At 59.0% G+C, this 18,073-nt stretch overlaps 5 protein-coding genes across 5 annotated transcripts; 1 reads left to right on the top strand and 4 right to left on the bottom strand.

Annotated features, from left to right (window-relative positions):
* Positions 1–968: 968 nt before the first annotated feature.
* PSEUBRA_002304 (RNA recognition motif domain protein) lies at positions 969–1,854 on the top strand (the record flags this gene model as incomplete). Its single annotated transcript, XM_016435492.1, has 2 exons — positions 969–1,049; positions 1,141–1,854. 2 exons carry the CDS (start codon positions 969–971, stop codon positions 1,852–1,854), a joined length of 795 nt encoding a protein of 264 aa, XP_016293204.1.
* Positions 1,855–2,933: 1,079 nt separating this feature from the next.
* PSEUBRA_002303 (Peptidase C13, legumain) lies at positions 2,934–4,103 on the bottom strand (the record flags this gene model as incomplete). Its single annotated transcript, XM_059464786.1, has 1 exon — positions 2,934–4,103. One exon carries the CDS (start codon positions 4,101–4,103, stop codon positions 2,934–2,936), a length of 1,170 nt encoding a protein of 389 aa, XP_059320758.1.
* Positions 4,104–4,915: 812 nt separating this feature from the next.
* PSEUBRA_002302 (uncharacterized protein) lies at positions 4,916–5,581 on the bottom strand (the record flags this gene model as incomplete). Its single annotated transcript, XM_016435457.1, has 1 exon — positions 4,916–5,581. One exon carries the CDS (start codon positions 5,579–5,581, stop codon positions 4,916–4,918), a length of 666 nt encoding a protein of 221 aa, XP_016293202.1.
* A 3,990-nt stretch (positions 5,582–9,571) lies between these two features.
* On the bottom strand, positions 9,572–15,121 carry PSEUBRA_002301 (PX-associated domain protein; the record flags this gene model as incomplete). The annotated part of the gene is made up of 1 exon (XM_016435451.1): positions 9,572–15,121. One exon carries the CDS (start codon positions 15,119–15,121, stop codon positions 9,572–9,574), a length of 5,550 nt encoding a protein of 1,849 aa, XP_016293201.1.
* A 1,705-nt stretch (positions 15,122–16,826) lies between these two features.
* On the bottom strand, positions 16,827–17,576 carry PSEUBRA_002300 (uncharacterized protein; the record flags this gene model as incomplete). The annotated part of the gene is made up of 1 exon (XM_016435459.1): positions 16,827–17,576. The coding sequence occupies one exon, from the start codon at positions 17,574–17,576 to the stop codon at positions 16,827–16,829; it is 750 nt and encodes a 249-aa protein (XP_016293200.1).
* Positions 17,577–18,073: the final 497 nt, after the last annotated feature.

The following is an 18,073-nucleotide window of genomic DNA, read 5'->3' as shown; positions in this document are numbered from 1 at the left end:
CGTAAACATGCGAAGAGCAGCAAGCCTAGCCTCGAAGGAAAACGCGCTCTGCCGCACGCGGTAAGATGGCGCCTTGTTTCACTAAGTTACCTGCTGCGCCCAAGCCATTCCGTCATGCCGATCGCTCTGCGAACTGCCAGATGGACCAAGTGGCTATCCTGATCGTCTTGCGTTCAGCGTTCAAGATGATTGACACGGGTGATGAGCGTCTTGGGACAATGAGCATCGACAGGTGCGTCTCGCAAGACAAAGGAAAGGGATCAGCTGTGAGAAAATGCGACTGCAGAGTGGTTCTGCCGAGCCAGATCTGGTCAAATGACAATGAAGCGCGACCCTGCTTCTTCTCGCAGCCCAATGTCTGTGCGCGGCGCAGCTTGCAGAGCGAGAGAAGTGTGTTTGTCACTCTATTTGGGTTCCAAGCGAGATCTTCCGACCAGGCGGATGCGTCGATCCCAAACGGTCCTCACCGGCTTGGTTGCAGAGCGAAAGGGCTCAAGCGCAGCTGCTGCTTCTTGACGCGGTGGCCTGCAGATCAGACGCAGCGTAGAAGTTCCCTCTCTCTCCTTTTTCCGTTGCCGCCTGCCATCTTGCCTATCAGCTGCTTCTTGATGGATCTAGCCGCGGTTCAGCTTGCATGATCATCACGGCAAGTGAATCAAACCTTTTTCCACGCTGAAGTCGGGTCTCGCTGTGTGTTGTCAGCTGTCGGATCGAGCCCACTTTGAGGCTCCAGCGACGTTTGCTCCCAAGGCCTTCCTTCTCCTAGAAAGCCAAGCCACGACAATAAAAGCTTGACTGCTAGATCGTCGCTTTGCACATTTTCAGCCAATCTCGCCTGCTCTCCCCGCAAAGGCTGGCTTTGCGCGAGGTGAGGGAGTGGCTGCGCCGACTTTAGACAGAGTTGAATCCTTTCGTTCTTCCCGCCTTTCTTCTGCATCTCCATCCACTTTTCTTCAGGGCAGCTCATCATGTCCACTCGAGTCTACGTTGGCAAGCTTCCTCCTGATGTCCGCCGCGGCGACATTGAGGACCTCTTCCGCGACTACGGCGTAAGTCTCAGATCTTTTCCTCGAACCTCGCTACGCTCCGATGCTCCAGCCTTCTAACCCAATTGCCTCTGCGGTCCGTTTCGCCTCACAGCGCCTCCACGATGTCCGCATCATGGGCTCGTTCGGCTTTGTCGAGTTTGAGCACCCTCGTGACGCCGAAGACGCCGTCAAGGACTTTGACGGCAAGAACTTCATGGGCGAGCGCATCCTAGTTCAGCACGCAAAGAGCGGCGAGCGTCGCCGTGAGCCTGCTGGCTATGGAGGCGACTCGTACGGCCGCGTTGGTGCTGGCGGCAGCAGCTACGGCAGGGACGCGCCGTCCTCCCGCTACGGCGGCGGTGCCCCTCCCCCGCGCCGTGAGCCCCGTCTGCGTCGTGGCCAGTTCCGCTGCGTCGTCTCCAACCTGCCCCCCAACACCAGCTGGCAGGACGTCAAGGACATCGGCCGTGAGCACGGCACCGTCACTTTCGCCGACGTTGATGCTGCGCGCCCCGACGAAGGTGTGATCGAGTACGACAACCGTGACGACTACGAGCGTGCCCTCGACAAGATCGAAGGTACCGAGCTGCGAGGCTACAAGTTGCGCATCGACCCCGCTCGTCCTCCTCGTGATGAACGCGACCGCAGCCCGCCTCCTCGTCGTCGCGATGACAGCCCTCCTCCTCGTCGACGTGACGACAGCCGTGAGCCTCGTGACCGCGAGGACAGCCGCGAGCCCGTCCCCGAGCGCAACGGTCGCTACGACAGCCGAAGCCCTCTTCCTCCCCGTGATGACGACGACGTCCCTCGCCCTCGCGATGACTAGGCGTCCCGGCACGCGAATTCGCTCGAGGACCAGCAGAACGGGCCCTTGCAAGAAGGCCTGCCTCTACTCCTTCCGCTGATGCTTCAAAGACCTCAATGTATTCTGTGTCTCTTGTACGATTGTCTCTCGCACTGGCTCTTCAAACGTCTTCATTTCGCGTCTATCTCCTGGTCAACGGTCAATAATGGTCGCTCATGCACGGCAAGGTCCGCACCGCTTCGATGCACTGGTCTGGTCTCTTCTGCGAATACGATGGCTTCCGAGCTCGTGACAAGCAATCCTCTCGTTCTCACGCAATCTGTGCTTTACTCCGATCGACGGTCCCGCCGACTTTCACACTGACGCTTACCTGGACACAGCCTCCTCCCGACGGACCGAGTCTCGATCAATCATCGGATTCGCCGAACGAATGTGTCAAGGTCGGCAGTTTGCCTCGACTTCACGATATGGACCGCCTTCTTCCCAGACCTGCTATCGGTGCATGATCCCGACTACTTGAGCGATCGGGTTGGTTCTTTTCACGATCCACGAATGCCGCAAGACACTGACGTTCCGACGACGCAAATCATCTGGACTCGAGGTGATGTTCTCGTATCTGTCGCCGCTCCGTTGTTGACGCTGTTGACGCAAAAGCTCGCGAGTCTGACTCACGAGCTTGACCTGTACCTCTGACTTTCGGTTGCCCTTGTTGAGTGCTGATCCGCACATTCTGATCGCCTAGCCGTCGCTTCTTCCAGTGCAGCATCATCCATCGGCTCTTCATGCCGACTCGCTTCGAGATCAGCCCGACGCGGCCCTCTCGACGGCACCAAAGTACAGCTCAGACGATCTCATCACAGAATGGCCCAGCAATCGCTGCGACGATGCTTCGAGCGTATCAGGTGAGTGCTCAACCATGGCGGGCGATAGCACGTGAGCCTGTGTGAGGCCCGCCATTCCCCTTGTCTTCCTTCACAGCCTGGCTGGTCATCGCACCATGCCTTGAATCGATGCAATCAAATCTCATCCTTACTCACACTGCTGCACCTAGCTCGCACTCGTCGCACTTTCAGTATGACTCTTGAACCAGTGCTCTGAGCTTACGATGACATGAGCATCACCTCCCGCACCTTGGGCGTGAGATCGACCTGACTGACGCCCCCAAAAAAGTCGGTCACCTTGACATCCCCCAGCTCCCTTCTGAACAAATCGCTCCTCACCCCCGGATCGCTCTCGATCTTCTCCCGATCATACGCATCGAAGAGCATCTTGATGGTCTCGTTTCCTCTCTTGTCGACGCCCTCCATCCATTCGAGTATGAAGTTTGTATACCGATCGATCATGGCGACGCCGAGATCGTCGTCTGCGCCGTGGCTGTAGCTGTTTTGGCCTTTTTCGCTCGAGCCGGTGGCGAGGATGTTGGGGCTGTAGATGCGCGAGTAGAGGGTATTTGCTTGGCAGGTATCTACGATGAAGAGGAGTTCATGGTAGCGATGGGCTTGATGCATCTGTTCGAGGGCATCTGCGATATCGACCGCGCTGATCTCTTCGCTGTCCTGAAACTTCAAGAATTCATCTCCACCGTGACCGGTCATATACAGCAACACATTGCTTCGTGCGTCGCTGTCCAGCCTCTTGCCCTTCGGGGTCGTCGCAGGCAACCGGCCGGTGAGGAGACGAATGAGGTTTTCGACGGAAACCTCATACCCGCGGTAATCCACCTCAACATTCGACCCGTACAAATCGAGTTTTTGGGCCGAGGAAGATACCCGTCCGGGATGCTTGTTGCGCGAATTGCACGCCGCATCGTCCGCCAGCATGAGGATGATCTGACTATCAGGGATACCGAGTCGCTTGACGGTGCGATACATGCCGAGCGTGTTGGCAATGTGACGGTAGTTGAACCAGAATTTCGAGGTGCAAACGAGGACCGCCCAGTTGTTTGTGTGGCCGCCGCGGAGGGGGGTTGTTTGCGGGACGTCGTTGCTCGGGTGAGGATACGCGGGCACGTCTGTGGTGGAGAGAACGTCGAGCCCGGCACGCTCGAAGAAGTGCGTCACCTGAGAGACCTGTTCAGAGGTCAGGAATGCGGAAGGGAAGGCGAGAGGCGCAAGTATCGCCAGTGTGGCGGCTATTAGGCTGAGAAGGACGATGCGCAAGGTGCGCCGTGACGACCGTGGTTTTGAGTTGGACGCGATGCTTGCTGTAGAGGTGCGCGACTTGCGCCGTGTTGACTTGACCACGACTGCATCAACGGTACCATCTCCCATCTTGCTCGAAGACCCTGCTTGCTGATGCTGCTGCTCAAACCCTTTCGCGTTCGAAGAGGTTCGACCTTGAGTCTGTCGATACGCCCGGTCCGCCTTGTTACAAGTCGATTGCTACAGCCCCTCCAGTTACGCTCGTGTAATGCGCTGCTACTCCACTACGTCGGACACTGCGGCTGCTCGGAACACGCTTCCGACTCGACGAATGGGTCGCTCTGGCAGCGATCGAGGCAGGGAGAGATGAAAGAGATGGTCGACTGTGAAGATGAATATCGTCGACGAGACCAAAAAAGTGTGAAACACGCGGGTGTGGAGAGAGCAACACTGCCGATTTCCGACGACCTCTTCGTCGGTCAACTCTGGTCCTTCCCCACCACCGCCTCGCTCCACCATTCAGCTGTCATCCCCACCGCAACCCACGCTCCAACAACGCCGAAGCTTGCTCATCAGACGCGCATCGAGATTCCGATCATTTCGCAGGGAAGGCGCCCAGCATGAGCCAGTACACCTAAGGCAGGTCGCCTTACCCTCACAACCATTGATGCGGAACCCTGTGGCCATCGATTCGTGCTCCGCCGCATTGAACTCATGATCGCCTCACCCACCTGATCGGATCAGCGTCATTCATGCGCTGCCCATCCCTTCCATTCATCTATTCAGTTCCGTTCACCGTCATCTCTCCGCGGACCTCACACACACACATTTGCGGAACGGTATACGATGTGTGCAATTGGGGATCGATCTCATCGACCCCGACGGGGGAAAGACAGAGCAGAACAAAAGGAAAGTGGTATACATGCTGACTCTAAACGGATCTAGTACGAGTACTGCTTGGAGGGCTGGAGGAAGTCCTTGCTGGGGGCACCGTTGGCGCGCTCCTCCATCAGTTCGTCGCGCTTGTATTGGTACTGCTTGGGGTTGCGACCGTAGTCACCAGCGGGGGCACCGTTCTGGCGCTTGTACTGGTACTGCTTGGGGTTGCGTCCCCAGTCAGCAGCAGGGGCGCCGTTCTGACGCTCCTCAACCTCGCGCTTGTACTGGTACTGCTTGGGGTTGCGTCCCCAGTCAGCAGCAGGGGCGCCGTTCTGGCGCTCCTCAACCTCGCGCTTGTACTGGTACTGCTTGGGGTTGCGTCCCCAGTCAGCGGCGGGAGCACCGTTCTGACGCTCCTCAATCTCACCGTCGCGCTTGTAAGAGAACTGCTTGCTGGGCTGGAGGAAGTCCTTGGAAGGGGCACCGTTGGCGCGCTTGTAGCTGTACTGCTTGCTGGGCTGGAGGAAGTCCTTGGAGGGGGCACCGTTGGCGCGCTCCTCGACCTCGTCGCGCTTGTAGGAGAACTGCTTGCTAGGCTGGAGGAAGTCGGCAGCAGGGGCACCGTTGGCACGCTCCACAGCGGCGGGCGAGTCGGCCACCACAGGGGCAGCAACGGCCAGACTGGCAGCGGCAACGCCCATCAACAGGAACGAGGTGCGGAAGTGCATTGTTGTAGTAGATGGTGGAGGGGTGGTAGGGAAGGGAAGATGGTGACGGATGAAAGAAGGGGAGGAAGTGCCAATTCTACCGGGGCTGCTTATAAGTCAAATGGGGGGCATGGATTGTGTCGCTTTACCCTCTTGCCCTGCTGCTAAGCGGACTCGAAAAGGTATAGAAGCCGTGCGTAGAAGCGAGAGAAGCCGAGCTGCATCCCACAGCACGCAAGGGCAGAGGGGCAGCCACGCAGGGGCAACAGCAGGGAGGGGACAAAAGCGCGGAGAATGCCAGGCGAGTCGGATCAGCTGCCGCAAGAGACATACGAGAAACAACAAGCAAAAGCGCTTGCCAATTCAACGGCGAGCCGATGCCATTTTAGCTCAGGTACGCCCCAACCCGACGCGATGCTGTGCGTTTGAGCAGGGAGAAAGCCGGGCAAAATGCCAGGGGGACTGACTGACAAACTGCAGACAAAAGGCTGGAGCGGCACATGGACCGCAATTTCTTAGGAAAATCGACCAGATTCGCTGGCGGTATATTGACAGTATGGAATTCGCCGCCGCCTCTGCCTGCTACCAAGCCTAAGTTTTCAAGGTCAGCTCAGATGGATTTTACGACCAGGCACTTGAGGAGGAGAGGTTAGGTACGCCGGCTTGAACGCATGCTTGGCGGCACGCAAGGGGCAGCGAGCAGGGGGAAGGGGGTATGAGCGTCATTTTCCACAGGAGGGAGGATGACCCACGTTAGCGCCTCTCGATCAAGCGGCCGTCTCCGACTTGAAGGCTCTCTGCCCAGCCTCTTGAACTGTGAGCAAAGTGCAGAGCGGAGGTTGAACGATAGTGCATTACGGCATGAGGCCATCCGACGGGATGTCAGACGCCTGGTCAAGCGAGCTCAAGGACGGGGGCTCGGCTAGGCTAGGCTAAGGCCAGGCCCAAATTGTGAATTTTCCATCTTGTTTTTCGTGATTAAATCGAAATTTCGAGATCTGGACGTGTGGTTAGCGTGGGATCGAAGTGGCTTGGCCGGGCATTCCGTTCCATCCGCCACTGCTTCGACGCCTTCGTATCGAATGTCCTCGTTCTCCTCCGAACCTGTGTTTCGACACAGGAGTCGAGACTCAGACGATTGCGACTGGATTGTCGATCGTCGTAAGTGGTATCAGGGCAACAGTCAGGCGTGCATAGCGACAGGCTCCAACGGCAATCTCATCCGCCTTGCATGAATTGGTTGCTAAAAATGAATAGCTTACAAGGTTCAAGCTCAGCTATGGGCGGTCAGATCGAACAACCGAAATCCCCAAACTCACATCATCATCGACCAAGGATAGAGCTCACTTGCTCATCAGGGTTCACACATGAAAGAAGGCTCCGTCGAGGGAGGAAGGCTGAATATGAAAGCGACGCACTCTGGGATCGCATGCCTTGTGCGGTCATTGTGCCAAGCGAGGGCGGATGTCGAAAGGGCTCAAGAAGGCTAAGCGGGCGTGCGGACTCTGAAGCTGTTCACTGTCCAAACCACGTCGGAGCCGTCGGAGCGCCAAAAACTGTCAGCGGCTCGGCTGGGTTGATTTTGTGTGTCTCATCGAAGCTGTCTTTTGACCGGTACACAGTGGGCACACTCGGAGCCCCTTCGGACGTCGTGCATCCGTCTTATCCTCACCGCGATGACCCGTCGACGATGAGCGAAGAACAAGGTTGGGAAGCCGCTTCGTGATCTCATTGATACGCCAGGTCACTTGTTTCACAAGGTGGGAAAAAACACTAGGAGGTCTCAGTGTTCTTTTGAAGTAAAGTTCAGGAACGAAGGAGCGGCGAACGGTCGGGAGCTCGGACTGGGCTGCAATCGACCGACTCTAGCGCCATGTTTGCCGGCGAAAAGACGGCATCTAGAAGCTGGATGACGGCAGAGAGGCACGAGGACTAGTCGTGGTTCGGTTCGATTTGAGAAGCTGAGAGCGTGCCGCAGGGCAAGGCAGCATCGAACAGGCCTGGACCTGCATTTTTTGCGCTCGGGTCGTAACGACGACGACTAGCGTAGATTTCTCGGGCCATTGCGTTCCTTGTTGTCACGATGTCCGTGTCATCAGGGCTTCGACTACCCGTCGGATGCCTACATTATAGGGCCTGGTCCGAGAGCGACCATTGTTTCGCAAGCCACATCGAGCTTGGTCGCCGTCATCATCACTGCCAGGAACGCGAGGAAGACGGCGGCAAACAAGGTCAAGCTCAGCCTTAGCGAGCATCGCCGGGGCGCTACTTCTCGGCAAACCGCGAATCGCTTCTGCTGCGCCCTACTCCGCTCCGCTCGTCCATCCCATGTATTCTCGCTATGAGCACGCAAACTTTAATGCCCATCATGGCTTCGATGACGGCAGCCTTCCGCCGTCGAAACTGAGGCGTGAGAAATCGGTTTTCGAACCGCTGAACGCCGAGAGAGAGAGAGAGTTCGACTTGTCGGAGCTGGCCCTTTTACGATGACTGGATGATGGCCCGTTCGGTTCGAAGGAGTCTGAACCTTAATATCAATGTGCCTTACCAAGAGTTCAGCCGGTGAATCGGCCAAGCCCCCATCCATCGTTTTCTATCGCTTGGCAAATCATTGGCCATTTCCCACGCGTTGTCCACGCCCCATAAGCATGCCGTCATGAAACGAGCATGCCCCCGCATCGACATCGCCTAAGGCCGAGCGGCGGAGCTAGCCGCCAAGCGCCTCTCCATGCTCATCTGCTTGTTCGCTTGGAATGTTCTTTCTCGTTGAGAATGCCGTGCCTTTTTTCCTGGCAGAAGGCGTGTCTGGGTTGGTACGGTTCGGCCGCCAATGGCCGACTGACAGAGCGCTTGACCCGCTGAAAGCGAGCGGCAACCTCTTTGGCAACCAAAACCCATCGGCCGTCCCCGACGCTCCCGTCTTTTCGAAGTGAGAGACATACCTATCCATCGGCGCTTAGATTGCGCTCCTGACCGTTGCGGTACTCGTTTCCTTCGTCGATGTCTCATCCAGCTATCCCACGCGAGCGTGCGAATTGCGCTCGCAAGATCACCAACGGCCCTCATTAACACGACGGTCAATTTCGAGCTCAGTCCAAGGTCGGGTACGCGCCTGCCTAACTCCGACCCCTCCTCTCGTCCTGTCACCAGGCTCACGGCCGTTAGTCACCCGCCCGAATGACAGAAATTTTAAACTCCGCAACATGTCTCAGTGTCAGCAGAACGTGGGGATTGTGTTTCAGGTGTGTTCTCTTGACGTGTCAATTGTCGGTGCAGACATGGCGACATGGAGATGTGCGGATGGTTGACCGTTGCTCTCGTCATCGTCAGCAATAGTCTCGACGAGGAGATCATCTCGGGCATCTCGTCGATCGAGAGACCGAAATTGGCCCGTCACCGCTTGGATTGCGGCAGCACATGCGAGAAGCGGGCCAAATTCCATCCAACCATCCACAGCCCGGTGGCCTACGGTAGTCACGTTTCACACGCTGACACCGGCTAGGCTTCTACGAAGCAAAGACCGCAAGTGACTTCATCTCAGCACAACGCTATCGTGCTTTTAGCCTGTCGTCGTTGCCGCGCTCGCGCTCCATGTTCATCCAAGCGACAGCGCTAACATTCCTTGGCCAGGTCTCAGAAAGACAGTCCACTTTGTCTCACTCCTCTGCACCGTTGTTCTGCGCCGTGCCACAAAAAGACGCCACGTGACCCGGTCCCTTTCTGAGACATGTGGCGACCCGGATAGCAACCACAACCCCCCTTCGATCCTCCGGATCGGGTCGCATCGTGTTTCAGTCGTGCGCACAAACGCACGCGCCATCTAGCAACACTGGCACGGAGAGCAGGGTTCATAGGGTCAGATTCGAGCACAGTATCTACAGAGTCAATCGGTCGATGGTACAGGTATGAAACATGTGTCGGTCGAGTAAAGGAATGTCGAATGTATCAAAAGTGTCCGTCTGTGAATGTGAATGAGGGGGAAAGGTCCATATGGTGGTGTGAGCGCATCCTTCAGCGGGCGAGAGCGCTCGACACAGCCTCGCGGAACGACTTCCTGAACCTATCCAGTCCAGGCGCCTTCCTCGCCGGCCTAGGTTCGCGAGGCATGTAAGGTTCGCTTCGCGTCTTGCCTCTGCCGTCGCCCTGGATCTGCACCGGGTGGTGTTCCTCCGTATCACCCGCCGCCCAGCGGCACGCAATCTCCATCTGACGATTGCGCTTCCGGCGACCGTGTTCCGAGAGCGAGTTGATCTCGCGCATCGTCGCCGGGTCCAGGATGCCTTCGTACTCCGGACTGGGCTCGACCGATTGACGGTCGCCGTCGGAGCCCTCGTCTTCCTCAGCAGCAGGCGCGGCGGGCGGATTGGTCCAGATTTGGGCTAGGTCGTCCGATCCAGCACCGATGGTCATCGCAAGATGACGGAACCACGCGAAGAAGCTGAACACCGTGGGGGTGGAGTCGGCAGCGGTGTGCAGGAAGCGGTACCATGCGGGCGCAGCGTCGTCGAGCATCTCGGCGATGCTGTTGACCGCCGTGAGCGGGTCCACCACACGAGCACGCAGACCCGTGAGGTGGTCCAAGAGTCGAGCGAAGAACGACTGCAGATCCATCACCGCGTTGCCAATGCCCTTGACCTTGTGCAGACGCCTCACCTCCTCCATCAGCGGCTCAAAGGCGGCGGTGAGCGCGTCAGCGATCATGGGGTCCTGCAGCATGCCTCGCACCTGCGCACCATCGCGCTGGAGCGACAGCAGACGCAGCGCCCGCTGCAGGTTGCAGATGAGAAGGTAGCCGGGCTCCTTGTGATTGTTCTTCTTGGTCACTGAGGGGAGGGTCTTCATGAAGTCCTGGTAAGCCTCCGAGGCGTCCATGACGCGCTGCACCTCGATCTTGTTGAGCTTGGGCTGCTCGGAGCCACGAACGATCGCAGCCACGAGCGGAACACCGGCCTTCTCGGCGTGCTGTCGAATGAGACGCTTGAGATCGCCTGGCGAGTCGACAAAGACACGCAGCTTCTGGAACATGACGTCTGATCCGATGGCGGCCCGCAGCTCAACGAGGTCCTCTTCGATCGTCTCGGGCTCGTCTTCCAACATGACGTGCAGCATCGACTGCAGGAAGCCACGTCGCAGGAACTCGTCCCTCCACGAGCGCACCATCTGAGCGACGGGCGACTTCATAGCGAACGCGAGCTTCCTCCACGGCACCGACTCGTAGACGTCCTGCACGCGCGCCAGGTTGGCACGCGACTCGTCACCCGCCACAAAGACGCCGTACAGCCAGCGTGCCATCTGCAAGTTGCCCCATGAGACAATCTTCTGGTAGCCCAGCGGCAGACGCGCATAGTCGGGCGTCTCGCGGAGCGAATCGTACATCTTGAGGAAGCCATCGCCCTCGACGCAATCGAACCAGATTTCGTCGCGTACGTCCCGCAGGTCGTGAACATCGTCGCCCGCCTCGGCCGCATCCCGACCGTGCTCCTTGCGACGATGGCTGTCCTCGCGGCTACGCTCCTTGATGTCTTCGTAGTCGCTGCGTCGCAGGTTGCGCTCCATGAAGCCACCAATGGTGAGGAAGTTCTGCGTCTCGTTGGCATGACCTGCTTCGCGCACGGCGAGCGTGTCGCGCAGCCACGTTCGCAGCTTGTTGCGTCGAGCCTCGAAGTCCATAGCACCAGCAGCGGGAGGGCGGCGCGACGAAGTGCTGGCGCGCTCGGGCCGACCCGCACCGCCGACGCTCGTCATAGGCGGAGCAAGGCGATTCGAGTTCTGCCTGGACATCGAGTTCTTGGGACCATCCTTTCGTCGGAGCGAGCTGTTGCGCGACGTGTTCTGCGACTCCTTGCCCGTGAGCTTGCGCAAAGAGCCCTTGCCCTTGTCGAGCAGCGACTGACGGTTCTTACCATTCGCTTGAGCCTGCCCGCCACGTCCTCCTCGCCGAGAAGCACCACGCCTAGGCTGCAGCGTAGCATCGGAGTAGTCATCGTCGTCGAGGTACTTCTCGTCCGCAGTGTCCTCGAAGACCTCGCTTCCGTACTCCGATCGGTCGTCACGGCCCAGAACAGGACGACCGTTCTGCTTAGCAGAGCTGTAGCGTCTTCGTCCGTCGCGTCCGCCGCCACGCAGTTCTCGCTCCGAGGCCTTGCGACCCAGTCGATCATCCTGCGACTTGTACAGCGCCGCAGAGCCCAGACCGGCCGCATTGAACCCTTCTGAGCGCTCCGAGCCATACGGGCTGCCGTCCTCAATATCGCTTTCGCCCTCATCGGGACGACCGCGAGTTCGAGGCAGAGGCTTGACAAAGGCATACGGGCTCAGGTCCTTGGCCAGGTTACGTCGGTACTCTTCGAAGTCGTTGTCGTTGCGCACGACGTACTGGTCGGGAGCGTTGGGGCGTCGGAGACGGAGGATGTAGTCGCGCTCGGTGGAGCTGTGCTTGCGGATGCCGACCAGGTCGACTTCGTAACCTCCATACTTGAGGCGATCCAGCGGCTTGCGGAAGGCGTAGTACGCCTCGGGTGGCAGGAGATTAGAGGCCGGCCAGGGCCAAGACTCCTTCTCAACAGGCTCGTCGTCCTCAAAGTACGGATCGCCAGGCCCGACGCGCAGCACGGCGGTGACGTAGCGAGAAGCCCACTTGGTGAGGAGGCTGCGGAGAGAGCCGGTGGTGGAAACGGCGCTGAAGGGCGTTCCGTCGCCTTCGCCGTGACGGTCGACCCAGGCAGACAGCGAGCGCGTGTGGATCGCACGCAGCAGAGGCAGGATGCCAGTGAAGAAGTAGTTTCGCGCGAGCGTAGCCTTGTCCGGTGGTCCGCCGACGTACTGATCCGCTTTCTCTTCGTTGGCCACAAAGAGTGGGAAGGTGCAGAAGGCGTTCTTGAAGAGGAAGCGCAGGAGCGGCAGGTCCGGGATGGTGGGCTGATTGTACACGCCCTGGCCGAGCTGCGGTGCACGTCGGAAGACGGCTTCCTCGTCTTCGTCCTCATCTTCGGCAAGCAGGTCCTCGTCGGACGACTCGTCAAAGTCGTTGATGCGCGAGTCGTCCTCGACGCTCGAAAGGTCCTTGCGGGCAAAGCGGGAAGGTCGCTGAGGCTTTTCCAGGCTGGTCAGCAGGAAGGCGCGGTCGAGCTCCCAACGCAGCTCTCGTGCCGAAAGCTCGCGGATGAAGTAGTGGGTCTGCTGCGGCGAGAGATCCTTGGACAGCCAGTCGCCTTGGGACGCAACAGGACGTCTGCGACCCACACCTCGCACGCTCAGAGGATCGGCGACGCTCGGAGCCACGCTTGGTGTGAGCAAGTAGCCGCCCTTCTCTGGTTTGGGAATGGGACGACGGTAGATGGAGCCGTCCTCGTTGACCGCCGGCAGCTTCTCGACACCGCGACTGCCCTTGGGCGGCTTTGCGCTCTTGTCCTTCAACGTCTTGGGCTTTCGAGTGCCAGCAGCAGCAGCGACAGCGGCGATGGGAGCAGCAGCAGCAGCAGCAGCCATACCGAGCTGACTGTAGCCGCTCTTCTCGTTAAGCGGCGCGGCAGTGTAAGCAGGTTCGACCTCGTCGTCGGCCGGTGGAATCTCGGACACAGCGCTTACGACCGAGGGAGGAGCGGCATAGTCTCGAGTCTGAACAGGCGCGATATTGGCCTCGGTCCTCTCATAGTCGTCCTCTGCGAGAGCCCTGCCTTTGTTCTTCAAAGACCTTTGTCTCCTGAGCTTGACCTCGCTGTCGGTATCTGTTCCGGTAGCGACGCCAGCAGCAGCCGCAAGACCGCCAAGACCGGCTCCGAGTGCCAGAGGACCCGTGATGGCAGGTGCTGGCGCAGATCTGTTGGCTGGGCTTCCGTCTTCGAGGGTATAAGGAAGCTCCGAAGGGGACTCGCCTGACGTGGCGCCGGTCAGAACAGAAGCCTTGCTGCCCTGTCGTCGGGTCCTCCTGGGCAAGAGAGTCTCGTTGGAAACAGGCTCAGCAGCTGCAATGGGAGCAGCCGGCGTAGCCGTGTTGACCGAGGTGGTCGACGCCGCGGCAGCGTTTTGAGTGGCAACATCGTCGGAAGGCACGAGACCGAGTGCGCTGGCGACCGGGTCATCCTTAGGAGGAAGACCGTTCTTCTTCTCGCGAAGCGCGTCGAAGCCGATCATGGCAGCAAGGCCGCCCAGAGCGCCGCCAGCAGCGGCACGGAGGTCGATGCTGGGCTTGCGGGATCGCGAGAGAGCGTCCTCGTCGATCTCATTGTCCCTGAGCGACTGCATCGAAGGACGCTGGCTGGGCACGATAGCATCGTTGTGGCTGAGTGGGCCGGAAGCAGGAATCAGAGGCGAGGCGGGTCGGGCGAGCGAGGCGCTGTCGCTGCTGTCGAGGACACTGGGCTGCACGCTTTCAGCGACCGACTTGCTGCGGACGTGGGACTGCTTGGTGGCGGCCCGCTCGCCGAAGGGGTCGACGATCTCAGGAGAACGAGCATTCTCTGCGTCCCGCAGGGCGATCGGAAGGGGGATGCGGGGAGGAACATCGGACGTTTGGAGAGGTGCATCGTCTCGATCGACCAGATCTGTTGCATCGTCGCTGGCGATGGTGGAAGGAGGCTGACGAGCTCGGAGACCGGCACCTCGGGGGGGAGCAGAGCCAAGCTCGCTGTCAAAGTCGTCCTCGAAACCGCCACGTCCGGAAGTGCTTCGGCTGCTCGCAAGGTTGGAGGAACGGGCGGCGGAACGGCCTGTAACACCAGCTCCCGAGGCAACAGCCCCGACGGCGGCGGCGGCAGCTGCGCCACGTCGTCGATCTCCGGTGCCGTTGGAGATCATCGAAGTGGGTCGTTGCCCGACATTGCTCTTGCGGCTGCGCAGCTCGCGGACGGCTCCGTACGACCGTCCAAGGACGAGGTCGGTGTTGGCAGCTTGACGAGATTGAGCAGCAGGTGGACTGGAACCCTTTCGCTTGCGGCCAATACGCGTCAATCTTCCCAAGATGCCGCCCTTGCGACGCTCTTTGGGGGCCCCGCCCTCGGGAGCCCAACCTTCGTCTTCAGGTGCGAGCTTGTTGGAGCGCGAGTAGGCGCGGGGACGACTGCGAGGCGTGGCAGCGGCGAGGTTGCTTCTGCTCTGGTTGCGCGGCGTTGGAGCATCGGTGGAGGCATCATCATCATCGTCTGAATCGTCTTCGGAGTCGTCTTCCGAGTCCTGAACAGCGCGGGTACCAGCGCCACGGATGGCAGGTGCAGGTCGAGAGCGACCGGCGGAGCCTACAGAGCTGTCGGTTACAGAGGCGCCCGTCACAGAGCTGTCTACGATCGATGTCTCGTCGTCGTCGTCATCGTCGAGCTCCTCGTTGGCGGTGACAGCGTTCTCGTCGGTCCTGAAGCCCTGGTCGTCGTCGTCTTCGATATAAGAGTCCGTGGTCTCGGTTTCCGAGTCGCGATCGCTGACGAGTCGTGCAGGCCGCCTGTCGCTTCCGTTGCGACCAAGTGTGTTGGGGTCACGGCCCTTGCGATCGGGACCGTCCTGTCGAGACCTGTGTCGGATCCCGGGACGAGCAGAGCGGTGGCCCGGCTCTACGTAGGGTCGACGCATGTTGATGTGGTTGCGGAGATGGTCGCCACTGGCTGGTGCGAAGCGTCGATCTACTGTTGCTTTATCACGGTTTCGCCCTTCGCTTTTTGGAGGCTTCGTGCAAGACTGTTGACGTTGAGACGGGGTATCACGATTGATGTCTCTGTCTACGGTGTTTGCAGCGAAGTGTGCAGCGATATGGTCAGGTAGCGGATGAAGCGTGAGGACACAGAGGTAGCCGCGAAGTGATGGAAGGAAAGCCGAATGGAAGGGGGAGGAGCGGACGAGCGGAGACTCTGGAAGGAATGCTGAGGGCGGATGGAGTGAGGGCACAGTCCGTGCTCGAGCCGCTACGCATTTGGATGGATCGACAGGACACAGGCAGAGAGCTGCAGCTCAGAAGGGGAAATTCTGTAGCAGACCGGAAGCATCTTCGATGCACACCAGCAGCAGCCGGAACAAATAGTAGACTGAGTTCCAATCCGGTCCTCTTTGTCTCCCTTCTGTGCCCCTCTTTGCTCTTCACAGAAGTCACCGCGGCACACTGGAGCCGCCGTTAGGAAGCCAGGTGAGACCATATGGAATGCGCATCGATTGCAGAGGGCAAGCTTCTGAACCTGTCCATCCGTTGGCCTGCAATCCAGTCTGAAGTCAGCCGCCTGTCTTGACCGCCGTTTGCCCTTGTGAGAGGATTCGATGTTGTCCGTCGCAGCCACTTTGACCCGCTTCAGCGCTCTTGCCATTGACGAAGCTCAGCATCGAGATCCGAATCTATCCACGTCGACGGTGTCCCTGGCGATCCTCTCACGGGCCTTGGTTTGAGAATGGGAGGGCCAGAGCGCAACGGGACAACAATGTGAAATCGCGCGATCGGATCGACGGCCTAAGCGAGCTCAAGGACCCTTTTGATCGACGACAACCTTGCGTCCATTCACGCTGCAATTTGAAGCTTTGGTGATCTCTCCGCAGCGTACCCCACTGTCTGGATCAGCCTTGGATGGAATGCGGAACACCAAGATGGCAGCCACCCTCCTGTCGGAAAATGGATCTGCAAGTCGATGTCCCTGCAGCTTGGCTGTCGAGTGACGTTTCAGGATGGAACGTCGCAAGACCGCCGACCGCTGGCTCGAACCAGAAAAGAAGAGGACAAGTTGAAAGGTGGATTTCTAGTAGTTCCCACGCTCCACAGCCTAACCAAACTTGGCACACAGATCGACGTCTCTGCATGGCAGCAGCAGATCATTGCGGGGGCACAGCCAATCATCACCAAGCTCTGCTGCCTCTTTCATCCTTTTTCCGATATTCGACTCGTTTTTTGGAGATGCCGAACATTTCCTTCAATCTCACAGCGAGTGAAAATCCTCTCGATTTGCTATCGATCCGCTCCTCGTCCTTCCCGATTTCGACCGATGAGGCCGCCTTCGTTGCGCAGGCTCGAGAAGCTCGTAGCTTCCACCTCCCGGAGTCTTCGTCCTGTCTCGTTTGAGCTCAACGACGAGGTCTGCATTCAGTTTTGTTGTCATCACAGACCAGTGTTGCACAAACAGATGGAAGGGACAGACACACTAACCCATTGCGGTACAAATACATAGCGCTCTTAACAGGAGCGGGTAAAGACAAGCCTATCAATTGAACATCCGTGGGAATGTGGGGTATCAAGGTAGTGATCCGTGGTATGCTTGTCTCCAAAGACGGTGAGAAGAGAAGAGACGAGGGGTGATCCCTCTCAGCGACCCCAGATGCGAGCGATGGGGCCGCTGTTGCGCATGGACGCCTCGGTGTCTTCGACCGTCTTCTTCTTGTTGAAGCCGGCACGGGCAAAGAGCGACTTTTTGGGCTTGGCGAAGTACTGACCGCCGACGTCCTTGTCCGATACAGCATGGAGCACAACCGGTGGCAGATGCGCGGCGTGCTGATCAGACGAGCCGGACATGTCGGATCCTGAGCAGGAATCGCCCTTGGAGAGACGGGGCAGGTTGGCAAACACGCTGTCGGAGTAGGCATGCTCGAGCGCCTCGAGACCGGCCGCCTTTTCGTCGGCATAGTACGCCATGCTGCTCGGCACCCTCCGTTTGGGCTTCGACGTTGGCGCTGGCGCCGGTACGATGCGCTCCTGCACCACGACGTCGATACGGGACGACGAACTGACGTCGATCGAGTTGCGCCCGATCGTGTCCCGCCCATCGTACCAACACAAGGACGAGTTCTCGGACTTTTGACGCACGTGGTTGATACGCTTCAGACGCCAGTCGAGGTAGGAGAGCTTCTCGGGGGTGAGCGAGCCGCGCGGTGGAGGAGGTCCCGACTTGTCGTCGAAGCGATGACGACGGCTGGACTTGGTGGCAGTGGAGGACTTGCTCGAGGTGTGTGGTGCCTTGCTCGAAGACGTGCCCGTCTCCTTCTTGGACGAGGTGCGTGTACGACCGGACAAGGCCGAGAGCAACGACCTGGGACCTGTGAATTCGCGGTCAGCCATGGTGAAATGATGATATGGGCCGGTGCTGCAATGCGGTCGGGATGTAGGGAGTGCTTATAGTTGTAGCGCTGGCAGAGGTGAGAGAGGTACGATGATAGGGGAGAGATGATCAGGATCAGGCACGACGATGCGTGAGCTAAATGTATATATCGTTTGTGGGGTTCGAGGGTCACGCTACTCTGCACCACGCCCGGCAAGACAGGCGCTAGTGTAGCATTGCATGAATGGCTGTCTCCTTGGCACACGCGGACAGGGGGAAAAACCTTGCACGACAGAGCTCTACTGCTGGTCTTGCTTCACTCGACCCTGGATTGTGGACCGAAGGGCTAGACGCGAGACAAGGGGCAGCTGAGCGGTTTTGCCACCGCATCAGCAGGTCCTCGCTTGACCAGCAGAGCGGGAGGCGGAGAGCTCCCAGGCGACACAAAGCTGGCTCTAGGCGAGGAACGGCAGAGAGACAAGCGAGCGGAGTATGAACCTGGCGTTCGTAGAGAGAG

The sequence above is a fragment of the Kalmanozyma brasiliensis genome, assembly GCF_000497045.1.
Source record: "Kalmanozyma brasiliensis GHG001 unplaced genomic scaffold PSEUBRA_SCAF18, whole genome shotgun sequence".
Taxonomy (NCBI): domain Eukaryota; kingdom Fungi; phylum Basidiomycota; class Ustilaginomycetes; order Ustilaginales; genus Kalmanozyma; species Kalmanozyma brasiliensis.
This window is presented reverse-complemented; position numbering and strand designations above follow the sequence as displayed.